Source organism: Lobosporangium transversale, assembly GCF_002105155.1.
Source record: "Lobosporangium transversale strain NRRL 3116 chromosome Unknown BCR41scaffold_10, whole genome shotgun sequence".
Classification (NCBI taxonomy): Eukaryota; Fungi; Mortierellomycota; class Mortierellomycetes; order Mortierellales; family Mortierellaceae; genus Lobosporangium; species Lobosporangium transversale.
The window spans coordinates 399,488-419,616 of NW_019028988.1; the positions used below are offsets into that span (position 1 = coordinate 399,488).

The following is a 20,129-nucleotide window of genomic DNA, read 5'->3' on the forward strand; positions in this document are numbered from 1 at the left end:
TTGCCGGTCCATTACCGCCATTCGATGGCTTCATCTATGAATACTTTACAGACTGAGATGATGCGTCAACGCCGCAAGTCTATTGCAGCCATGGCCGATGGAACCGGTCGCTCTGTCAGCCTCGACTTGAAGCACTCTACTGAAATGACAGACAAGATGCGTCAGTTCGATGAACTTCTCCAGAAGCGTCGCAGTAGCACGATTCGTATTTCACTTACCCCAAGTCTACTTCAAGATTCTTAAGACAAACCTCGCTGTCGGAATTTTCATTCCCTACTTCAATTTGCTTTTTTTTGTATTACTCTTCTCATTGTTTATTGTTTTTTGTCCATTTCTGTTCTGTTCGCTTTCGAGATCTTCTTTATACTTCATAGTTATTTTTATTATTTGTTCGTCATTCTTGTAAAATCGCATCCTTGTACAATAGCAATAGATTATTACACATATACTACAAAACATAATATCAATATTTCAATATATATATATCATTGCATTCACGCCACACCAATGACAAGTCTTGAATGAAATTGCAGTTCCTGTTACTAGCGAATAAGGTTCTTAGTCAAGATTAAAAGGCAACATTGCTGGGGCCAAAGATGAAATACCATTATAGTCCCACTGTGTGGGGTGGATAGCTTTGTCAATAATTGGGAAGATCGCGATATCCTTGTGCCACGATGGCATGCATGACATGGTGGCAACATTTGAAAAAAGAGACACAGACATGACAACAGTCACGTCCTTTTTTCAAGCAATACTCCCATGGTGCTTTTTTTTTTTTTTTTTTTTTTTTTTTTTCTTCACATCTCTCAACACTCAGCATTCTTTTTTTTTTATACAAATCAATATTCTACGACCGAATGAACTTGTCAAAACCATCACCTTACTCTGCTGCAGACGTCCCAGGTTTACTCTACGCGTCCTTTAATCAGGGTGAGCATAGCTTTCATTCTGCTCCCATTACTTAACAATGCATTGCAATGCAACTCAATGTGATGCAATGTAACGTCTCTTTTGACTAGATATATACTGAATGATTAACTTGTCATTTTTGTCCACAACTGTCTATATTACATCCTAAGACTATGGATGCTTTTCCTGCGGGCTCGACACTGGGTTCCGAATATATAACTGTGACCCATTGAAGGAAAAAATGCGCAAAGGTTTGTCTAAAAAGGGGCAAAGGTGAGCGATATTGTGCTCACATGGTCTGATTTTTTTATTTTTTTATTTATTTTTTTTATAGAGTTTGAGGATGGAGGTATCTGCATTGTTGAAATGCTTTTCCGTTGCAATATTCTCGCTTTGGTTGGTGGTGGCAAAAACCCAAAGTATCCACCCAACAAGGTGATCATTTGGGACGATCAGAAGAATAGGGCTGTTATCGAATTAGAATTTAGGAGCGAAGTTAAGGCAGTGAAATTACGGCGCGAAAAGTATGTTATGACAGTTTTTTTTTTTTTTTTTTTTTTTTTCCTTCAACTTGAACCGGCATTTATTTCATGTTCATAAAACTTCAAGCGTTCTGTCATTTAATTATTACTTTTAGATTTGTCGTAGCTTTGAATAATAAGGTCATTGTCTACAGCTTCGATCAAAATCCCACCAAATTACATGTCTTTGAGACTGTCGATAATGACAGAGGTAAGTACTAAAAAAGAATAAAGAACTAAAATTCCTTGAAGTATAACCCTTTTAATCATCAGAATTTTATTCTCAATAGGTCTCGTAGCATTATCCTCATCCGAGAAACACGCAATCTTAATTTTTCCGGGGCGGCAAAGTGGACACATACAGATCGTGGATCTCAATAATATCGTACCTACAACAGCTGTATCAGCTTCTGCGGCGCTACCGTCATCTCAACCCAACCCATTCTCTTCCAACCCTCAACCGAAATATCCAATGGCTAGCACGCGACCTTCAGCCAACATTTCCATTATCCCTGCACACACAAGTCCACTATTTTGCTTGGTGACGAATGCCGATGGAACAAAGTGCGCCTCAGCATCTGACAAAGGGACGCTAATTAGAGTGTTTGATACTGGGTCCAGCAAACTTTTACATGAGTTCAGACGAGGCGTCGATAGAGCGGAGATTTACAGCATTGCGTTTAATAGCGACTCCACTAGGATCTGCGCAGGATCTGACAAAGGCACTGTTCATATTTTCAACCTTGAAGGTGTAAATGGATCCAGAGTTTATCAATCAGGAGTAGGATCACCATCTGCTGGGCCTCACTATGGCGAAGTCATTCAACCGCATCATACAACCCACATGGTGACTGGGAATAGACAATCAAGGTAATTAAATAAAGCCTCAGTGCGGCATACTGACAACATTGGGCGAAGCATTTTGGTATAGAACTAGCTTCTGATGATTCGTTGATACGCATCTCTGCTCTCGGTCTTTGAAATATACAGCTTAGCGTTTATGAAGGATTTGTTGCCGAAATACTTCTCATCAGCATGGTCCTTTGCACAATTCAAAGTTGCTGCTGATTGTCGTTGCATTTGTGCATTCGGCGGCGAGAAGAACACAGTGATTGGTAGGTCTTTTTTTTTTCACTTGCCGCAGCTGTTCCAGCGTAGTATATGTAATTAACTATTTTGAAACGGATGATTAGTGATTTGCGCCGATGGAAGTTTCTACCGATTTATGTTTGATCCACAGAAAGGCGGTGAATGCGTACGGGAGAGTTACAGAAAGTTCTTGAAGGACAGCGATGATGATTAGCACTTCTAAGCCTGAACCATGGACCCTACGATTGTTATTTAGTGGTGATATCTATTATAGCTCTTACACCATTATACAGGCAGAATGCCTATTTAAATGCCTTTGAAATGCTAATAATCAGGAGTAGATAGAAAGTGTTTGGCTCCGCTCAGCAGATTACAAAAGAGTCCTGGTCGAGTCTAAGAAGGTGTATTTGAATTGTGCCATGTTTTAGTAATCCTCAATCACCCTTAATAACTACGGCTATGGTTAAAGTACCTTTTGGAATCTTTCGAGACAAACTCTCTAAGTGAGACAGCAAAAAAAAAAAAAAAAAAAAAAAAAGAATAAAAAAAAAATAGCTTCCAAACCGCCAGACTGGCACCAGATCCATCTAGCTTGCCTATACTCCCAACGAAAGCTGACTAGCTTCCAATGGATAATATTTTCTACTTTTCTATCTCTTTCCTCTCTTACAAATGTCGTATATTACCACGAATACATCGCCTTTTGAGACAACCTCCTCGCTGGCACCAACTATAACTCCAAGTGAGCCGTCAACACCCTCGGGGACAACAACTATAACAATTACATTTACACCTGAACCAACAACAGCTACCACAACCGTAGAATTAACGACAATAACGGCCACTACAACCGTAGAGCCAACAATAACAACGACTACTACAGCCGTAGAGCCAACGATAACAACGACCACCACAACCGTTGAACCAACGATAACAACAATCATCAACACTACAGCTACCTCAGTATCTGACATTACATCGGTCACAAGCTATACGCAAACGCAGTTGACACCACCTTTTTCCGGAACGAACGTCGTTACAAGCGTATATCCTAGTATTGTACCAACACCAGCGCCCAAAGATGATCACTCAAATAAACTCCCAATCGGAGGTATTGTTGGAATAGTCCTCGCTGCTGCAGTTGTCTTGATTGCCCTTGTACTGTGCATAGTCTTTGCAATGCATCGTCAACGCCGCAGCGCGAAGCGCAATAGCAATGACATGGCTATGCATGGAGGTCGTCTTTCAAGTGGAGCAGACGTTGACTTTCAAGGAAGTCGATTTGGCGCTGAGAACATGGACACAGGGATATCACAAGGCCCTATGAATGCGACATCGTTTGAAGAAAGTGGTGTCTCCAATGTATCTTCTAACGGGATGTACCCTTTGGAAAATTTTGGGACTAGCGCTGCAGCGGCAACAACTGGGACAGATACTGGTATGCATGGCTACGGATCAGATGAATACTCATGGAGGCAGCAGCAACCGTATTATCCTACATCAAGTTATGTAGAGCCGTATGGCAATCGACACGACCCTTACTACGCCGTACGGCAAGAGACAACGGCATCGTACATGCGACGCCATCACCAAAAACAACAGCAGCAGTTCCCACAGCAATTTCAAGAATACACAGACACAAATTCAATGCCCGAAGGATATTTTGCTGGACAACAAAGCCGCCCTTCTGGCCACGACAACTACTATGCCGATCGATACTATGCAGCCGATGACGGCCGTTATCATCTCCATCAGTTAAGGCATGGCTATGGGATGGATGCAAGATCAGGCCCAGATCCTGGAACGAATACCTCCAATCCTACCATCTAATGAGTATAGTGTAATGATTACTGGTCGCAATATTGTTTCGTCTGAGAATGTCGATCCTCGCAGCATGGCCCGCTCTATCGTGAGGATATCGTGGTCTAAGGACGCAGCAACAACACCATTAATGTCTTGCTATCAGTTTTAGAATGACAATAGGAAAAACTACTACATTCTTCAGAACTTACTCTGAACTACAGAAGTTAGCAAGCTTTCCAGGCAGTCTGGTCAGGTACTGTCGCCATTATCGACCTCAAAAACTGCTTTATGGTCAAAGTTACAGTAATCTCCTTGTGTAATGTGTACAGTTACTTTAAATACAATAAACATTATGACTGAAAAGAATGAGAGCCCCATGATAGACGCAAAAAGGATGAGCTAGATAGGCTATTAGAAATCTATTGAGAATCCATATTGAATTAGTGGGGCCAGTCACTGTTGCTCTCACCAACAGATCTGCCTTCATCTTTACGCTTATTGGTGCTGCATCATCAGTCTTCATTGTGTTCTCTTTTTCACTTTACTCATCATCAGCATCCTTTCTTTAATCGTCCTCACCCCTTTCTTTCCTTGCTTATTTATTTCTAACGCAACTCCAACCTAACCAATCAACTATCATGACTGCCTCTGCTGCCGATACACCTAACACCGTTTGGGATACAAAAACCCAACAATTTCATGGAGGACAGGATTGGAAGTTTCTCAGCAATTTTGTTGAAGACTTCTCTGTTACCACCAACTGCCTTGGCACTCCTGTCAAGGCTCTTCAAGCAGCTCGTGATGCGGTATGAAGCTTTTATCAATAATCATTTTGTTGATCTTGTCTTGTTGCAAAGGAAGCTTAAATAACAGTGATTTCTACGATTGCTCGTCTTATTGTCACAGATCGCAACTTGTCACCATTATCCTCCTGCTAACCAAGAGCCCGCCAAGTCCTCTCTAGCTGAATGGATCTGGCCTGAGCACTGGGAGGCGAACAGAGAGCGTCTGTTGCTCGGTAATGGTGCCTCTGAGTTAATTGACCTCGTCATTCGTTCAGCGCCCCAAGGATCATGGAAAGCTGGCCCATGGGATGTTCAGGTATGGAATGGCAACCAGTAAAGAGCATAAGGCGCTTTGGGGATGAAGATGATACGCCAAGGGACCATTACAGACATTTTTCCATGTGTTCTGCGCGTGATCAGTCTATACTCCACAAAGAATAGTCTTAATCCGCCAATCTGATCTGAGTGATGAAGCCCACATACTCCTTTCTTTTTTTTTTTTTTTTTTTTTTTTTCGTTTTTGCCTGGCAAAGTCAGTGTGAAAGTCCCGATGTTTAAGGGTCCATATACTAATAGAGAAAAAGAAAATATGTTGATAATGAATATAGTACAAGGAATACCAGCGATCTGCTGAGACCAATGGCCGTGACATTCTCTCGCCTAAAGGCGAAGACAAGGCTAACGTCGTGTGCATTGTCAACCCTTGCAATCCTACTGGAGACTACAAATCGATTGAGGAGCTCAAGTCATGGATCTTGAACAATGTTCAGGACAATGGCGTTGTTGTTATTGGTATATGTCGACTAAATACCCATTTGATGCATTGCTGACCACAGAGCGATGAAATAACATCTTCAACCCACATGACTCATCATATTTATTCATCAAAAATTTTATCGTGTTTAGATGAATCGATGCAAATTTGGGTCGGACCCAACTTCCGTGAAGATTCCATGACAGCTCAGACCGAGTTCTTAGAAAAAACTTTCAAGGAGCGTAACATCTCCATCTATGTAATTCACTCTTGGACAAAGATTTGGTCATGCACTGGTCTTCGCCTAGGTTCTATTGTGTGTCCTACTGTGGCTCATTGTGTCGAGCTGAAGCGTATTCAGGTTCCCTGGAGCGTCAACAGTCCAGCACTGGCGTTTTTGGATGAGGTTGTCCGCGATACTGAATATTTGGAAGAGACATGGAGAGTGACACCGATCTACCGTGCTCAGCTGATTGAGCGTCTTAAGTCGCTTGCTAACGGTCGTTCTTGGGAATATTTTGGCAAGCCTTACCTCAGCTGGGTGTGGGCTGATCTCAAGGATGTTCAAACGGCCGAGAAGGCCGTAGCTTTGGCAAAACAAGCCGGCGTTCCTGTCCGTAGTGGCAAGCCAGGATATGAACGTCCAACGTTTGTGCGTATTGCAGTTCGTGAGCCTAGTCAGGTCGATGTTCTCCTCACAGCTTGGAAAGATCTTTAAAAAAAAAAAAAAAAAGATCCTCTTCAGGCATATAAAATACGCACCATAATGAGCATGAGTAGCCCTATATATTGATAATCACGTGTATTCGTAAACATTCAAAAAAAACCTTTGGTGGCAAAGCAAGATGGAACATCTAAGGATCATTGCACTTTTTTTTTTTTTTTTTTTTGAGTAATCTTACCTTCAGGATAATAAATCAAATGGAGATCATCAATGCTGATTCAGCGATGCTCAGCAATTATGAGGTCTTAACTTTGTTGAATGACCAGAAGGCACAACGTCAAGCAAATGAGGTTGCAGGCACACGTGAGGTCGCAGAAAACTTGCGAACAGTAGAGTTCGAGGTATTCAGTCAAGATATTAAGAATAATGATAGTTGTTTGCTACCTTGTCTTTTTTTTACTAAACTGAAATGGATAAATGGGCAGCACTAACAAATAGAACGTAAGTCATGGAGGATTAACAAGTAGATCGGTCGTGCTGTTTCCCAATTAGGTTCAAAAGTATCTAAGTGCTTCACCGTGCACAACACAATCGCCAGAGCAGATCGTAGCACTAAAGAAAGCGCTTTCAGCATACGAGTTGATGAAGGTTGAACTGTTACAGATTCTTAATCTTCGACCAAAATCCCCAGTTGAGTTGTTGCTGGTAATAATATTATAAAAACTGTGAAGAAAACATGTGAGAACTCAAGAGTGAGGCATGTTTGGGAAAGAGAATAGGCGAGGGGCTCCTCGCCCGGCCATATGCTTTTCAATAAGGCATATAGGGGGTTGCTTCTATTTCATGATCTTCAACTGACACTCTTTTTATTTCTTTTTATTGTGTATTTAATGAAAATAGGTCATTGAAGAATTCGAAGAACGGTTTACGATGGAGGATTGTGAAGCTATGCTTCGGATCATTTTGGAGTCACTGCCAAGAGACGACGACGAAGTTATGGCTGAGGCAGAGAATAATGTAGAAGACCAAGAGGCATGATGCAGGAGAAATTTAACCTATAAAAATAAATTTTTTTAAACAACATTCAGAATATTTATATTTGTATAAATATAACAAATTAAAGAACCCTAGGCTTAAAAACCTCCCAGATGCACTAAGGCGTGGGATGGGGTGCTCTTGAACTTCAGGAAATATACAACAACATATCCCTTCTAAAATACAACGCAGAAATGATGGTTCATAAATCTAACAGAAGCAGCAAAACAGGAGAGAGTGAGGCGGGAAAGCATTAGAATGATGAGCGGACAAGAGATTGACCCCTGTCAATTTGGGATTATGATGGAGGAAAGAAAACCTTGTCTCCAGAATCCTTGCCTTGTCCAACTTTTATTAAGTAGAGTTTTTTTTTGTATGTTTTCAGCCTTTGCTGTATTCTTGAGCCCCTGTCTCCATTATATACCCCATGCACTTTGGAATCGGTTCCATTTATACTGGACGGGGAAAATATTATTTTACAGTACTGAGTTACCTTCTTGATGTTAGAGGGGGCTATTCAGGCTATAATTGTCCTTTACCTACATGTATTTTATTTTCCCTTTTCCTTTGGGATCGCAAAGAAACACCGACAACCCTAATTCTGCTGAATCGTTTACTTCCCAGTTCGTGTGCATTCTTTAGCCTCCCTATGCGGCACACAGCTCGTCTGTCAACCCCTTTGCATTTGACTCTCAGCATTTCCTCCTTTTACCTTCCCCTTCCTTCGTTTCCTCTTTTTTCTCTTCTCTCTCTACCTTATCTTTACCCATTTTCAGCCATAACTTACTATTCTGCACTTTATCCCACAACATCATTGTCATTCACATCCAATAAATTGCTATCTAGTATTTTCTCCTCGCTACTAAGCTATCATTAATCTACAGAAAAAAAAATGTCTACACGTCCTACGATTACCTGTCAAAGTCATTGGATCAGTCCCAAGGACTCCCATAACCTTAAACGTCGCCATACCCGAGGCAACAGTTCATATTCGCGCTCTTCTCGAACTACCTTCTCATCTTCATTGTCGTCCAACATCTCATTGTCAGACAGCACATATATCCATAGAGACCATCACCCTTACCAGGATGAGGAGCTTTGCTGTACCGATTCGCTTTGCACCAAGAATAACATTAGATACGGTGGATACAATAATAATATCAATGATCTCGAGAAGCCAATGCAATCTTCGGATGTACCGAGTTGGTTTGGGTCTCTTAGGAGCTTTGCTATCTCTGCTAGTGCCACTTCAAGGGGGGTATTCACATCTCTGAACGCCTCCTTACCATCCCACTCATCTAAATCCAATCCTTCATCATCACCATGCCGAGGCAAGTCGTCCTCCATCTATTACGCAGGCCTTCTAGACGATGACAGCGACAGTGGCTCTAGCAACAACTATGATGAACCTATCACAAGCAAAAACGGACTGAAGGAGAATCGTGTACGTGGGCCACGGATGAACTGGGCCAAGCTCGATCCTTCACTAGGGAGTATTTTTTCACAGCCATACAAGGCTATTCCTGAACCCGAACTTTCATCTCCTTCCTCTCCCTCAACTGCATCTGCGTCTTCACTTCAGTCACCGACTTTTTCGGATGTCGAGCATCTAGCCGTCTCAGAAGCGTGTCGCCATGACGATGATGCCAGCATCTACCACGCCGAGATTGACAGGGTTACGAGCAATGGTGACGACGAATGTCCTAAATTCTCCAGTTATCGCCACTATGGCCGTATGCTTAAAGAAGATGCTGATCTTGGAAATGGGCCAACCTCAAACGCGTATGCGAATGCTTATCTTGGCTCGAAATCGACTCCTACAACCTCTGCTTTTTCATATATCAAATCCTATGTTCCATCATTACCAGGTTTTAATAATGAAACAAAACGGACAGGAGCTAGGTCACCGACAACAGTATCATCGTCATTATCCTCCTCTTCTGGAACGGGACTTTGGTCCATTCGAAAATTATCCATGACTCTATTGAGTAATGACCTATACGCGCCCATCGATCCCTCGTCCGACGAGGCTTTCATACCAACCGACAATAGGAAGATGCATGGCCAACAACCTTGAAGGAATGGTTATAAGGACCATAAGACTGCTACAACTGCTATAACACCTACTACTTGCTGTTACGACGAATGCACTATCGATCTCTCCTATAGCTATTTCCTCCAAGGATCCTTGATATGTCTACACCAATACACTAGGCAATCCTAAACATCTTCCCATGTCCTTCTGCAGCAGGGGCATGCGGAAGATTATGTGGACTGATTGAGAAGCTATCACCAATATGTATTGTTATTTTGCAATTGTAATAAAATAAAGCGTAGAGATTTTATGCGCAAAAGTAAGAACGACGAGTTATACTCAATGCTTCGTATAGAATCTTCCCCAATAATCTCATATTTTGCAAACGCAGTGTTCCCATTTTAAATAATGCAACGAGTAATGAGCCAATGATGCAGAGGGGAGAAATGTAGAGACTAGAAAGTAAAGCCTGCTAGATCATAGACAAGGAGTAAAACTTCAGAACGATTCGGCATATGGAACTCTTTGGTAAATGAATGGAATAATTGAGTAAACCTCGTCGGCTCTATGGCTTTTAGGAGAACCTCCCTTTGATTCCCAAAAGCTTAAATATATTCTCATCATTTTCTTCTTCTATCGCTTCCACTCCCCTTTTATCATGATCATATCGACAGCGCCTCAATTGTTTGATGCCCTGTTTTATATCTGCAAATATCTATTTATTAGATTCTCTGGTGTCAGGCTCTGCAGCCTACTCTGTCCTCGAGTACCGGAGTAAGTACTCAATGTTCGTAGTTTTGAATGATCTGCGCGTTTTTAAGAGCAAATCTAACTAACGAATATTCGATCGATAGATATAAAGACGAGCTGTAGGAATTTGTTCAACAAACGCCTTCGAAATGAATAGGGGCTCAACGATGGTGATAAGGGTATTTACCCTCAGCCAAGAATTATTGAAAAATCCAGTCATTTAAAACATAATGTCTTTTGGGTCCTATTATCAACCACAAGACTTCGACGCCTGCTCCTCCGTTTGAGAAACCGCCAGGACGTCACGAGATCCTGGGGACCTCTACGTTTCAGACATTGAGACAGCTGGCAATCAAAAAAGTCTTGGTAGACTACTACGGCTTTGTCCTTCCTAAACAAAGTTCACGGTTTGCTCCGTAAGCTTGTTCTGGAGTACACGAAATAATAGACCCCAACATCCGTCGTTTGCTCTAGAGCTAACCTACATTTGGAAGAGTTTGCCATTATTGAGCAACGTTATGTCTCGATTAGGTTACCAACATCAACCCAAAGCTCCGTGCGCTCATGTCTGCATGTGCTCCTCCTGATGGCTATGACGAATATGGGAAATTGGGGCTTACTTCATTGGGTCTGTATCCTTTTTATTGTTCTTTTGAAACCTTTCACGACTACTGACCGAACCACTGATACGGGTTAAGGCCCATGAATAATCGGATGGCATTTGTGGATATACAATTCAACAATTTCACCCAGTCACTAAGAATATAATCATCTCTTCACCGTCGCTAAAATACAATTCTCTTGGGAAATACAGCTGAGAAGAGTAGTTAACGTAGAAGACATCTTTTGGACGATCCGATTCTGCAGAGACAGAGACAGAAGATTCAGATGTCACCCAATTATTGCAGAGCGTCAGGTAGCAGCAAAGAAATCCAGAGTTGTGGTTTACCATGTGTCTATTCGTTAGCAGTTATGGATCCGCGAATATGGACTCTCACAGGAGCATAGGGGTTTACGGAGCAGGACCATGGCGTAGAGCGCATGCTGGGACTCAAAAAGCTGGAGAAGCTCTCGATTACCCCCCAGTCTGTGCTAACGCCCAAGTAACCATTTAATTTTACAAAGTGGATAGCGATGTATAAAAATATTTATACTCTGCATGCATTTTAAGTTGATGCGTATGAATTTGGTTGGTTCGTTTCATTCAGATGTACTGACACTGTGCTACCTGATGATCATGTTTTTCTGTGGAAAGAACACTTGAATTTTTCCGTATTTTCCGATCATTTGCTGGAGAGAGTCTCAGACGCTTTTGTTTGGCCAACTACGCATTTATAAAAACGTTGGAGTATATTGCGGGTCCGTTGAACCGAAGTATTACAATGTATTTGTTATTTATGTTCATGTAGTTGACAAAACAGCTCGAGAGCCCAGAGCTGTGATAGCTTTTGTATTTTTATAGCCTATTCGAATGTGCTCTTCAAGTGGATGCAGAATAACTGGGGCTACTGTAGGCTCATAAAAGGTGGACATGTGTGGTGTAGAGTACATAAAAGAGAACAAGAGATACAATATGCAATTGGTACATGAACTCAATGAAAGTTTATGTCACGCCCAAGTTCAAATCGAGGGTGCTTGTCTGTTATCCTCTCAATAAAGTCAAGTCTTCAGCATGCACTTCACATTCATTCTCAGTCATTACTTTCCTTCTCTCATACTCTCACCTTCTGTTCCTCTTCTTTGACCATTCATTTATTCTCCCTCCATCAAATCTCAATCACTACATTGCATGTAGCAACTCTCATTCCTCTAAGCTCTTTTTGGATTGGTCTTCACTTGCCTAACCTTTTGTAGCATTTCATATTACAACAACAATACTGCAGTAAATACCTTTTCTTGTCCACCGAAAACTCTCTCTTACTTCCTGTTATGAACAACGCTCACTTTTCTCGGGATCTTTCCTACTCGGAGGATGACGACGACCTGGTTTTCCAGGACCGTGACGATGACATGGATATGGCTTATAGTCAGTCAATGGATCATCATAGCATGGGCCTTCATTACAATAACACCATTGGCACCTCTTCCCCTAATGCAAACTATCTGACTCCTTACAATTATGCTGATGGCAACAATCATATACACCACATTAACAACAACAACAGTAACAGCATCCATAGTTCTGGACAAAGCACCTATGCCAATCATAGCACTAATCTCAATAATAATGTTAGTATTAACGATCATAGTAATAATATTATCAATGGCGTTCTCCATAACAACACCATTGGCAATCATGCTACCACCATTACAAATCAGTACGACAGCAATAATAACATTGATAGTAACAGCAACGAGTACTCCAACAATAACACAAATCCTCCAGAAAAGATCCGTAAGAAACCAGGCCGAAAGCCCGGGCCAACTTGCCCTGCTTTACGCAAGGAGCAAAACAGAGCAGCTCAACGGGCCTTCAGAGATAGGAAAGAGCGCCATTTGCATCAGCTTGAAAACATGATCAAGGATCTTAAGAACCAGCACTTTCTTGTTACGAGCGCCTATCAGCGCGAGATACGTCAGCTCAAGGCTGCTATTGAGTCGCTTCAGAGCGAAAACTATTACCTTCGCGAAGTTGTCTTTGCCTTCGAGTCAGCATTAAGCAAAAGTAATCATCTTGACATCCTCAAAGATGTTAAGCAGGAGTTATTCCGTCGTCATTATGAAAATCGCGCCGCAAACGCTGCTGCCAAATCCGCATTAAACGCATCCCCAGTTCCAGTCACTCCAGCTACTCCGGGTACCCCCATTACTCCAGCCACACCAGTGACACCAGCGACTGGACCAACAACCCCCCCTGCAGCTTTGGTTGCTTCTTCTGATATCCCGAAAAGTACTGCACCAGCAACGCCTCACTCGCCTGCCGGTACTATGTCCCCAGGCGTTGCAGCTGCGGCTGTTTCTTCGCCTCACCATGCTTCATCCTCGTCTTCATATGCTGTCACGGCTCCAGCCCCAATTACATCCATCAGCGATGTTAATAATAATGACAATATGGATACAAGTGAAGACCATGGAGCAGGACAGAATCAATCGCAGATCCACACCGCTGAGGAAGGTATCTTATCGTTGGACGGAGATATTTTATATAAAGCTCCGCCACTCTTCATCTCAGAGATTTCAGGTGATGGAAAAGCAGGCGTACCATCATCCCTCTATGTCCCGTTGTCTGTGCCACGACCCACATATCGCCCACCTGGTACGACTTTACCCAAGCATACGGATTACACAAAGCACCCAACCGTCTTTGATGAGTTGCAGTCATCGCTCTTTCCACCTGGAACATTGGAATCGTTTCATATTAGTATGGCAACTCCACAGGAGGTCGTCAGTGATGATTCGTTGTTTGCAGATCCAACGCAAACGGGGGATGGGACTTCTACATCTCAATCTATTGGACACGATAAAGACGGTAGCGAGTCCCCGTTAGTGAATGTTAAGGAATTGGATGATGGCAGCGATGATGAACAGTTTTTCCACTGGGTTTCTTCAACATTGGGAATCAAAAAGGAAGTTGCACGGGAGCATCGGTTGCGAAAAGAGTTTAGGATCCTCGCGCAGGCTAAACCACAGGAGAATCCGAATATTGATCCACATATCTATGAATTACCACACGATCCACGCATTGACTTTATCCCCTGTGCCAAGCTGCGCGCACAGATGATTGTACATCAGCATCGATACGATCCAGACGAATTATTCCAGCTGTTGATTGATGGAGCGATCTGTCATGGACCGCCACTCCATAAAGATAGCTGGCAGTTACCCGAGGCTTTCTTTGAGCGATTTGGTTTTCTGTTGGGTCTGGAGTTGGAGCGCATTAGAAACAAGAAATGGCCTCCCAAGAAGGACTAGTTACAAGGATAACAACAACATCATTCAAGAGGCCTTCCAGCTACATCTACATGCATTCATATAATTGGATTTGTATGTTTGTGCGTATTTCTTCCTTTCAGCATCTCGTCTACATTATTCGCATATCTTTCATTCTTTTGTTTCATCAAACTTGTATCATAATCTTTTCTTGACAATCGAGGAAAGAAAGAAAAAAAGACAGATAATATATATGTTATAGTACTAAACCCATAACCTTCTAGAGCTTTTTCTATTTGCACTCATTTTTTCGAAGAATAAAAAATTGGAAAAGAATAAAAAAAAAAAAAAAAAAAAAAAAAGGCAGATTAAGAACTTTATTTGTTTAGTAATGTATATATCGTCACATTTTCAGACACGATTATAGACAGTATACTCATATTTGAAAGCACCTTCTTCAATTATACCACCCTCAACAGGCTCCTGGAGGTACTTTTCCAAAAAAGTATGAGATTCAGGGCCTGGCAATAGTTTGTACTCTGATTCTTTGATGTCTGGCAAAAAAGTATCACATTCAACTGTGGATTGAATACGGGTCATGAAGATATGGCTACAATCAATGGATCGGAGTCCTTCTTCATACAATTGAGCACCACCGATGAGGAAGATACGATGCACATTGACCTTTGATGTTGTGGTAATGGTAGTGGCAGCAGTAGAGCCAGCCTCGGCCGAGGAAGGTTCTACTGGGGGAACAATGGATAATGGAGCAGGTAAAATGGAGCCAGCAGCGATACCAGCGGCGGTCAATGCAGTTGACCGAGATGTTTTTGCTTGAGCTGGAGGTGAAGTTGAGGCTAAGGTCAAGGTGGATGAGGCTGCAAGATCTAACGCAGCCTCAAGGGATGGGGCAAGCGCCACGAGTGGATTATCTTTTTCAGGTTTGTCACTAATGAATGGATAGACATGAAGGAGGTAATTAATTTAATCGTACCTTTTTTTTTTTTTTTTTTTTTTTTAAAAAAAATAATAATAACAATAATAACAATAGTAATAATAATAAATGAGAATTACTCTAGATAATGAGGGTTGCGTGAGACAATGATGTTGAGGCGTGAACTGAGTGGACGAAACTTTGTTGGAATCGATTCCCAAGTACGTCTGCCCATGATGCATGCATTTACTGTAAGGGTGCCATCGTCTTGATTTTGATTCTGATTCTGATTCTGATTCTGGTTCTGATTCTGGTTCTGATTTTGATTCTGATTCTGATTCTGATTTTGATTCTGATTCTGATTTTGCTGTTGCTGGTGAACAGTGACCTTGGAGGTGATTTTAGCAAAGAAGGCCATGTCCTTACGAAGACGCCAGGGCAGTACTCCTTTAAGTCCAATGCCGTTAGCGAGATCAGCTGCAACGACAATGCTGAATGAGCGGGTCATGGCGAGAATGATGTGCTTTACTGATTAGAAAATGAGGAGGAAAAAAAAAAAAAAAAAAAAAAAAAGTGGAGTGCGTGCGGAAATAGAAAGATTAAACGACGCGTCTTTAATTTTTATTTTTTTTATTCAGGAGGGAAAAAAAAAAAAAAAAAAAAAAAAAAAAAAAAAAACGAGGTCCTCCAGATCAAAGGTCTAAAAGATATTTTGAAAGGGGTAGAAGTATTTTCGGCCCAATGGATATCAAGACGTGCTGGAGACGAGATGATACAGGGTGAGCAGAACAAGTGACTTATCTCAAGGACCCCTTTCTTGCAAGATGAAGAGATGGCTATTTGAAGCTGAAGGAAAGAGGCCATAGTTGTGCGTGCGAAAGTGAAAAGTGAAGCGTTAATTGTTGTGAACCTATTGATCTAGATGTGAAAATGCTTTGGCCATCTTGGAGATGCAACTAGACGTTGTGGGAAAGAAACAAGAAACAGGACCCTGGACCAATAAGTTTCATTGATGCAAATTAATAACAATAGGCGGGAAAAAAAAAAAAAAAAAAAAAAAGATGTCTGTCTTTTTCCTTTTTTGCCGCGAAATGCAATTTATATACATGACAGTGGTGTATTTGTTACATTTATATATACGTGTAGATATACATGTATACATGTATACACATTGTTGACATACTCCAACAAGCACCTGTTATTCCATCACGCGTGAATACATGTGGAGAGGGAGAAAAAGGGAAATTCAAATGCAAATGTAAAAATGAAAAAACAACCCGAAACAAATATTTTCAGATTCTATGCTATGTTCGGGGATATCTTCACGATTCAATCTTTGAATACATACACATGTATAAACTGTTCACACAATAGAGCATATCAGACTTGTACACATGTACGATAGGACAAATTGCCGACCATAGTCTCTTTATTTTATTTTAGTGAGAGCATTTTATTTTTTATTTTTTTTTTCAAAAGGGGGAATTCTGATGACAAAGGGTTTGGCGTTAAAGTGGAGGGCGTGCAGATATCATTGACGTTGCTGTAATGAAGAAGAGTGAAGCATGTGGACAAAAAGGTGACACAGACCTGGATTGAACAACACCATAGAAGAGGAGACAAAAGATACACAAGGCTGGAGCATAGAGATGTGACATGGGATTTCTTGACCTTCCCTTTGGCGTTGACAGAGGAGGAAAAGGAAGCATGAGAAGGAAAGAGGACATGAATTTTGTTTTTTTCGATGTCCGAAATTCTTTGTTTATAGAACTCATTCCTTTGGTATGTATTATACATGTATAAATATGCGTGTATGTGTAGATGTATTATATATATAATATAATAATTAATAAATATTCACAAGTCTAACATGTATATTCATGTAAGAGCAGTTATTCAAATGTGTAGATGCAAACGTTTAGGATGACAGTGACATGACAGGTGTTGAAGATGGGATATACAAATGTAGAACGCATTTGCTAGAGATTTTTTTGGACTGGATGGAGATGGTGGACAGGATGACTTTGTCTGTTTGGTTTTGTCAAGGTCAAGAGAAGGGAGAATGGCCTGATCAAAATAAGGTCTGTAAGCATGAATGTGTTCAAAAAGTATAAAGTCAACAAAAAATAAAAAAATAAAAAATAAAAAATAAAAAATAAAAAATAAAAAAAATAGGAGGAACAAGGAGAGCAAATCACGGTGTGTGCAGTGCGCGTGTGTCAGAAGCAAGGAGGGAAACCTTGATGAATTAGAGTTGCAGCTGAACGATTTGTCGTGTTGCAGAAGGGTACGAATCCATGTAAAATAAAATAAAATTCATAAAATACACAAATGTGTATATTTGCATTATAAATTTATTTAGTCTGCATTTTGGCACTTGATTCATCCCTTGCATCCCCCCACAGTTCAGAGCCACCCGACCTCACATCCATCATCTCTCTCTCTCCTCAAGAAACACCAAGCACACCCCATTGCTGCCCTCACTTTCTCACTTTCTCTCTTTCTCTCTTTCACCTTCTCTTTCTTCTCTTTCTCAATTTCATTTTCTTTTCTCTTTCTCTCTCTCTCCCCCTCACTCTGTCTTTTGTTCGTTCTCTTCCTCTCCAACTTTCTTTTTATTCTTATTGACTCATTCTCATCACACTTGTCTCTATTTGTCTTTCTTTCCCCCCCAATAAAACTAAAATAATTCATATTCTCACTCATCTTTAATAACAAATTCAACTAATACATATGCAAACATGGCTGCTTCAGTAGATACCTTCAACGGCCCACAAACGCTTCAACAGAAGCATAATCAACGCTCTTCTCAATGGAGCAAGCGTACTGTCCCTAGTCCTGCATTAGCCCTAGCTTCTTTGCGGACGTCTTTCTCTCGAACATCTGAGAGCAAAAATAACAGCAAGAGCACCAGACATTCAACCTCCACCCCATCACCACCCTCCTCCGCATCCTCTATCGAGGAAGCTAAACACTACAGCAACAGAAAGAAAATCGACTCGGGTATTGACCTGCAGACCATCTCTCCCACTAAATTGCACACGATTAGAAATGGTCCCGCTGATGATTCAGAGGGTGGCTACTTCGATATCCTAGACAAGTACTGTCACTCGGATGAGGATCCAACCTCACCCTCTACTGCCTCACCAACCACGCCTTTTTCCTCCGGCCATGGATGGTCGGATATTCGTTCACCACAACCGCCAACACCTCCTGTCAGCTCTAATAAACATCAGCAACATCAACAGCAACAACCTCAGAAAACCTCTGTACCTGTTCCTCCTCCGAGGAGAACTCCTCTCAGAAGCTCATCGGCCCCAGTGCTTGATTCTACTTCAGGCGCGCAGAACTACAACAAACCCAGCTACAGCCCAATGCTCGCAGCCTCTGCACGGTTCAATGCTTATCTGCAATCAACCTCAAACAGGAACAGCCACGACTCATTACCTCTCAGCTATAGTTTTAATCATAACCTGCAGAACATTAATGCGTATTCGTCATCCAACCAATCATCGCCAACGACAAGTTTGCGCTCAAAAAGACCTATTCCTACACCAGGGACGAGTATCACTACCCTTCCCACTTCTTCGCCCAGCCTTTCCGGAACCTCAAATCCCTCGTCTCAGGGTGTTGGTCGCGAATCTAGACCCGAGACCCCTGCCAAAGACAATTCCAGAGCTCTATTGAATGCACCAAACCAGTATGATATCGCCAACAGCAGTAACCCACAGTTACCTCTGCAAAGCCAACAGCAACCTTTGAACCATTTCTCGACCGTAGTCGAAGAAACTATGAGACGAAACAAAACTACTTCCGTATCCAGTTCCATGTCATCTTCAGGGGTGACAGAAGGACTAATGACAGTCAATCCATATGCGGACAATGCAATGTCGACACCAACATCACAGCGTGGACGAAGCAATTCGGATCAGACTCAGAAAGGTTTCATATCAGGGCATCCAAGAGGGGATCGGTATTACATGAGCGATCCGCATTTTGGTCGTGGTCAGGGAGAGCAGTCCTACTTCAGATCGAGTCAGTCATGTCTCTCACCTTCATCCCCTGTGCCATCGGCTTCTTCGTCTGCTTCATCGCCAGTGACACCTTCCGAAATGCTATTTCGCCGATTCGATGATCGCACACGAACTCTCAGCCAGAGTTCATTGTTGACTCCGAAGTCAACAGCCTCAAAGTATGCTGCCGCTCTACCTCCGGGCACAAAGTCAGCACTGGTCAAGAAACCTCCATCACCCTTCGGTCGTCCACGGTCCAAAGATGGTGTTCTAGCCGCAGCCGCAGCCCTGAATCCTGATGGGTCTGTGCGAAAGGTCGTCTTTGGGGATATGATCACGATTGTAACTGTAGAGCGTGCAGAGGTCCCTCCACCAATGAATCCAGCATTGAGGAAGAAGAAAAAGGAGAAGCTCAAGTTGCGCAAGAAGAAGAAATCAACCAAGGCAGGGCCACACCCGGATCCGGAATACGACTCTGATTACTATAATGAGCCCTATACCCCAGAGCCGACCGAGGTGGTGGTAACTCAGGCGCCATGGATAGGAAATCCAAATTACGACGAAGAAAAACAAAACTCGAGCTTTTATTATGATGACAGTGACGATTACGATGAAGATGATGGTTATGAGTACGAAGCCCCTGCTGAGTATAGTGACGATGAGGATGAGGATGAGGATGAAAGTGAAGAAGAGGTCTCGCCTAAGAAAAAAGGTGGAATCTTCAAGTTCAAACGTGCAGTCAACCGTCTTCTCCGTAATTGAACATCAAATCATTGTTGAGAGCATTTTCGCTCTTTTTTCATGTGCGAGCCGCATTTTTATTATGTACAGTATATTTTTTTTTTGTAATTATTATTATCGGTTATAGTCCATATTCCTTAATTAAAGATTATTCTTGAAGGAAAAAAGAGAAAAAAAATTCGATTACTTGTATATACAATCTCCTGCGTTTTTTTTTTTTTTT

The 20,129-nt window shown here is 41.8% G+C and overlaps 8 protein-coding genes across 8 annotated transcripts; 7 read left to right on the forward strand and 1 right to left on the reverse strand.

Moving 5' to 3' along the window:
• Nucleotides 1–813: 813 nt before the first annotated feature.
• Nucleotides 814–3,032, forward strand: BCR41DRAFT_334103 (WD40-repeat-containing domain protein). The gene is made up of 7 exons (XM_022021917.1): nt 814–933; nt 1,083–1,163; nt 1,247–1,436; nt 1,550–1,644; nt 1,724–2,303; nt 2,424–2,548; nt 2,627–3,032. The coding sequence occupies exons 1-7, from the start codon at nt 861–863 to the stop codon at nt 2,734–2,736; spliced, it is 1,254 nt and encodes a 417-aa protein (XP_021883333.1). The 5' UTR covers nt 814–860; the 3' UTR covers nt 2,737–3,032.
• A 162-nt stretch (nt 3,033–3,194) lies between these two features.
• BCR41DRAFT_394357 (hypothetical protein) lies at nt 3,195–4,352 on the forward strand (the record flags this gene model as incomplete). Its single annotated transcript, XM_022028638.1, has 1 exon — nt 3,195–4,352. The coding sequence occupies one exon, from the start codon at nt 3,195–3,197 to the stop codon at nt 4,350–4,352; it is 1,158 nt and encodes a 385-aa protein (XP_021883334.1).
• A 439-nt stretch (nt 4,353–4,791) lies between these two features.
• BCR41DRAFT_349671 (pyridoxal phosphate-dependent transferase) lies at nt 4,792–6,597 on the forward strand. Its single transcript, XM_022023509.1, has 4 exons — nt 4,792–5,131; nt 5,232–5,426; nt 5,719–5,902; nt 6,017–6,597. Exons 1-4 carry the CDS (start codon nt 4,964–4,966, stop codon nt 6,580–6,582), a joined length of 1,113 nt encoding a protein of 370 aa, XP_021883335.1. The 5' UTR covers nt 4,792–4,963; the 3' UTR covers nt 6,583–6,597.
• Nucleotides 6,598–6,750: 153 nt separating this feature from the next.
• Nucleotides 6,751–7,583, forward strand: BCR41DRAFT_349672 (HRDC-like protein). The gene is made up of 3 exons (XM_022023510.1): nt 6,751–6,929; nt 7,081–7,233; nt 7,429–7,583. Exons 1-3 carry the CDS (start codon nt 6,786–6,788, stop codon nt 7,564–7,566), a joined length of 435 nt encoding a protein of 144 aa, XP_021883336.1. The 5' UTR covers nt 6,751–6,785; the 3' UTR covers nt 7,567–7,583.
• A 717-nt stretch (nt 7,584–8,300) lies between these two features.
• On the forward strand, nt 8,301–9,900 carry BCR41DRAFT_349674 (hypothetical protein). Its single transcript, XM_022023511.1, has one exon. It carries the CDS (start codon nt 8,456–8,458, stop codon nt 9,638–9,640), a length of 1,185 nt encoding a protein of 394 aa, XP_021883337.1. The 5' UTR covers nt 8,301–8,455; the 3' UTR covers nt 9,641–9,900.
• Nucleotides 9,901–11,950: 2,050 nt separating this feature from the next.
• BCR41DRAFT_349675 (hypothetical protein) lies at nt 11,951–14,531 on the forward strand. The gene has a single exon (XM_022023512.1). The coding sequence runs from the start codon at nt 12,278–12,280 to the stop codon at nt 14,258–14,260; it is 1,983 nt and encodes a 660-aa protein (XP_021883338.1). The 5' UTR covers nt 11,951–12,277; the 3' UTR covers nt 14,261–14,531.
• Nucleotides 14,532–14,580: 49 nt separating this feature from the next.
• BCR41DRAFT_385077 (dihydrofolate reductase-like domain-containing protein) lies at nt 14,581–15,660 on the reverse strand (the record flags this gene model as incomplete). The annotated part of the gene is made up of 2 exons (XM_022027634.1): nt 14,581–15,167; nt 15,293–15,660. 2 exons carry the CDS (start codon nt 15,658–15,660, stop codon nt 14,630–14,632), a joined length of 906 nt encoding a protein of 301 aa, XP_021883339.1. The 3' UTR covers nt 14,581–14,629.
• Nucleotides 15,661–17,550: 1,890 nt separating this feature from the next.
• On the forward strand, nt 17,551–20,036 carry BCR41DRAFT_349677 (hypothetical protein). The gene has a single exon (XM_022023513.1). The coding sequence runs from the start codon at nt 17,894–17,896 to the stop codon at nt 19,925–19,927; it is 2,034 nt and encodes a 677-aa protein (XP_021883340.1). The 5' UTR covers nt 17,551–17,893; the 3' UTR covers nt 19,928–20,036.
• Nucleotides 20,037–20,129: the final 93 nt, after the last annotated feature.